The sequence below is a fragment of the Dioscorea cayenensis genome, chromosome 5 (genome assembly GCF_009730915.1).
Source record: "Dioscorea cayenensis subsp. rotundata cultivar TDr96_F1 chromosome 5, TDr96_F1_v2_PseudoChromosome.rev07_lg8_w22 25.fasta, whole genome shotgun sequence".
Taxonomy (NCBI): Eukaryota; Viridiplantae; Streptophyta; class Magnoliopsida; order Dioscoreales; family Dioscoreaceae; genus Dioscorea; species Dioscorea cayenensis.
Window position 1 is genome coordinate 13975691 of NC_052475.1, and position 3209 is coordinate 13978899.

The following is a 3209-nucleotide window of genomic DNA, read 5'->3' on the forward strand; positions in this document are numbered from 1 at the left end:
GAGTTAGGGCGTTGTTGGGCGGGAGGTGAGTCATTGGGCCTTGGGCGACCTTTTGAACGGAGGATGTGAGCTCCGTGCGTCTTCAAGTATAACAATGAAGCTTCGGCGCCGATGTCCACTGTGATCTTGACGGGAAGATGATCGCCTGACTTAAGTCTAACAAGCGTTCGAAGATGTTCCAGAGTAACGTGCTCCTTCTTTTGTACATAGATTAAGTCACCGATCGCGGAGAATTTCGGCGATTGAATCCCAATTCAATGATGCGAGTGGAAGATTGGAGATTCGGATCGAGTTATGAAGTCTGCGGCGAACCGCGTGTGATCCAAATTCGCGATCCGGTGAGAGAGAGAGAGATGCTACAAGGCCCGAGGTTTGAGTTTAGGGTTAAAGGACTTCTCTTCACCGCTTATCTGCATCTCTGGCGGAGGTCATCGTGAGGACAAAAATCATTATCGAAGGGGAGTGATATGCTCGCAAAAACTGCGTGTTTAAGCAATCTGCGGAGAATCATGGAGAGATCGAGCGCTAGCGTTGCTCGAAAACTACCCTTATAATCACCATCTTTTTGAGTTCTTCTTTCGATTTTAATATGGCTTCAGTGATGGGCAAGGAGACACGAAGAGAGGCATGATTGGTTCTCACTGGAATTCGAAGAAGAGCTTTGAGTTCAGAGGAGCCCCGAGGCTTGGTGCCCGATGAGGTTTCCAGCGGGCTTAGCTTGGATCGGACTCTGGGCTTCTTAGGATCGGATCGAGGAGGAGGGGAGGGGAGCGGGCAGCGGATGGCGAAGTGACCAGCGCGGAGCGGTAGCTGCGGGTGGTGAGGTGTCGACACTCATCTACTTTGTGTCCGGATCTTAAGCATTTTGAGCGAAGTCGGTGAGTCCGGGTGATCGGCCCGTCTCTTAGGGAAGGCGGGGAGAGTGGGAGGTAAAGTCTCAGCTAAGGGTGGGGAGCGGGCTACTTCAGCGTAAGAGGTGCCTTCTCTCACCGGAGAAGCCTTAGAAGGAGGTTGATCCTGAGAGTCTTGGATGCGCGAGGGTGGGGGAATTCGTGGAATAGGGTTGGGATGAGGGAGCGTAGGGGACGATGGTTCCGAGGGATTTGCCGAGAAGCCCCCACGAGCACCACCACGAGGATGCTGGGAAGCCACGTGTATCAACATGAGTGCTAGCGAGGTTCTCACGGGGAGCTCACGAGGAATCTCATGGTCGGAGTTACTGTTCACACGGGAGCTGCTGAGGAATCCTGAGAGCCATTCCCAGAATTCACCTTGTACATTTTAAGATCTGCATTACGGCTGCTTAATATTTCTACTTGTAGTTCAAGAGCTTGGTGACAAACTCACCGGTACACCAACAAATTTAAAAATTACACTCATGAAAAATACATGATCAATTTTCATCTAAAAATAAAAAATAAAAAATAAAAATTTTTAATTTCAAAATTATTAGTGTTTTTTTTAAACAAAAGTGGGCAAGTAACATGTTAAAGACTTAAAGGCATGCATATATATATATATAATAATAATAATAATAATAATAATAATAATAATATTATACCACACGCACTCGTCATGCAGTGTGTGGGAAGTCAATTAGCAACTATATAGCTGCTCAAATCACCGCTTGATCTTCCATAAAAGCTTTTTGATAATTTTTAATTTATTTTTTTGGCAAAAAGAGAAACTACATCGTCGTTAACATAGAATTAAAATATAAAAATAAAAAAAATAAATATCTCAAACATCATATTACAATCTAAATCAACTCTTAAAAATTAATTAAAAAAAACACCAAATAAAGCTTGCATCTAATCAAAAGAGCGCTCATGGCTTCTTCTTCTTCTTCTTCTTCTTCTTAATCTTAACCATAAGACCATGCTTCATCCTAAGTATGACAGAGTTGGACGGAACAACCAAATGGCTTTCATCAACCTCCACCTCAAAATTACTTAAAACCTCAGCCACCACCATCTTTACCTGCATCAATGCTATCTCCTTCCCCAAACAAATCCTTGGCCCACAGTTAAATGCTATAAACTTGTACGCCGGAACATGCTTCACTTTCCCACTTGCCGTCAATCATCTCTCTCCGGCCTAAACTCCATGCAATCTTTCCCCCATATACTCTCCATCCTCCCCATTGCATACACTGATAACAACACCTTTGACACTGCAGCAACCTTCTCACCACTTGGTAACTCATCCTCCTCCAAAGCTCCCTTCTCCTCATGCAGCACCACTGGGTAAAGCCTCAACGTCTCACACACTGCTCCATGGAGATACACCATTGAACTTAGCTCCTCCGGAGTGAAAGTCACATAAGAGATCAGAACTTCATTCTTGGCTTTATGAACATTTAGTACCTCTTCTTCTAATTTAGCCTTTGCGTTTGGGTTCTTTGAGAGTAACCAGAAAAACCATGATGGTGTGACTGCCAAACTATCTCTTCCGGCGATCATCATTGCCAGCATGGTGTCACGGAGAAACTTATCTGTCCCGAAGACACCGGTCCCGTCGCCTATCGGATTGTTAATGTAGCATGTCAGGAGATCAGTGGAGGTTTCACCACCTTTGTTTGCTGCTGCTGTTGTTGTTGTTCTTCTTCTTTGTGATATTTGTTGGGTTAATGAAACTATCAATCTCTAGCCATGCACTTGCTAATCTTTTCTCGTGGCCAATTTGTAGCCACTTCATTACCTTCCAGATGGTTTTGGGCATGGCATGTCAGACCACCAAAGCCTCCCAAGCTTCATCAAGGGCCTTGCCAAAAGGAACAGATGGAAAGGCCGTCGAAAGATAACCGGGATCAACACCAAACACCGTCATGCATGTGACATCTAAAGAAAATCTCATGAACAAGTTATGAATGTCAACAACCTAATTTTCAATTGCAAATTGTTCTCAGGCAGGGATGAGTCCTTTCTTAGCCTTGTTCTTGGTGGCATTGACAACAAATGACCGAAATGCTCGGTCACGGATAATGATATGGGCCGCCTTACGTTGAATTCTCCATGAATCACCATTGGAGTTAAATATGCCTTTGCCAATTAAGCATGTCAAATGTTTCACTGAAGTCTTCTCCTTTTGGATAATTTGTGAAGTTGATGGAGAGGATATGGTTGACAATGGATGGATCACAGGTGAAGATGTAGTCATGTTCAAGTACCATGGCCCGGTGAGCCTGAAGGTCCATCTGGTTTCTCGGA

At 44.4% G+C, this 3209-nt stretch overlaps 1 protein-coding gene across 1 annotated transcript; it reads right to left on the reverse strand.

Annotated features, from left to right (window-relative positions):
- Nucleotides 1-2078: 2078 nt before the first annotated feature.
- LOC120260008 (cytochrome P450 86B1-like) lies at nucleotides 2079-2726 on the reverse strand. Its single transcript, XM_039267454.1, has 2 exons — nucleotides 2701-2726; nucleotides 2079-2607 (listed from the first exon to the last, which is right to left on the reverse strand). The coding sequence occupies exons 1-2, from the start codon at nucleotides 2724-2726 to the stop codon at nucleotides 2079-2081; spliced, it is 555 nt and encodes a 184-aa protein (XP_039123388.1).
- Nucleotides 2727-3209: the final 483 nt, after the last annotated feature.

Excerpts from the sequence above, each read along its gene's own strand:
- LOC120260008 (XM_039267454.1), bottom strand. The coding sequence starts at position 2,726 with ATGCCATGCCCAAAACCATCTGGAAG. Across the intron at positions 2,608-2,700 it reads TGCCCAAAACCATCTGGAAG|AAGAAGAACAACAACAACAG; the intron begins GTAATGAAGTGG and ends AATATCACAAAG.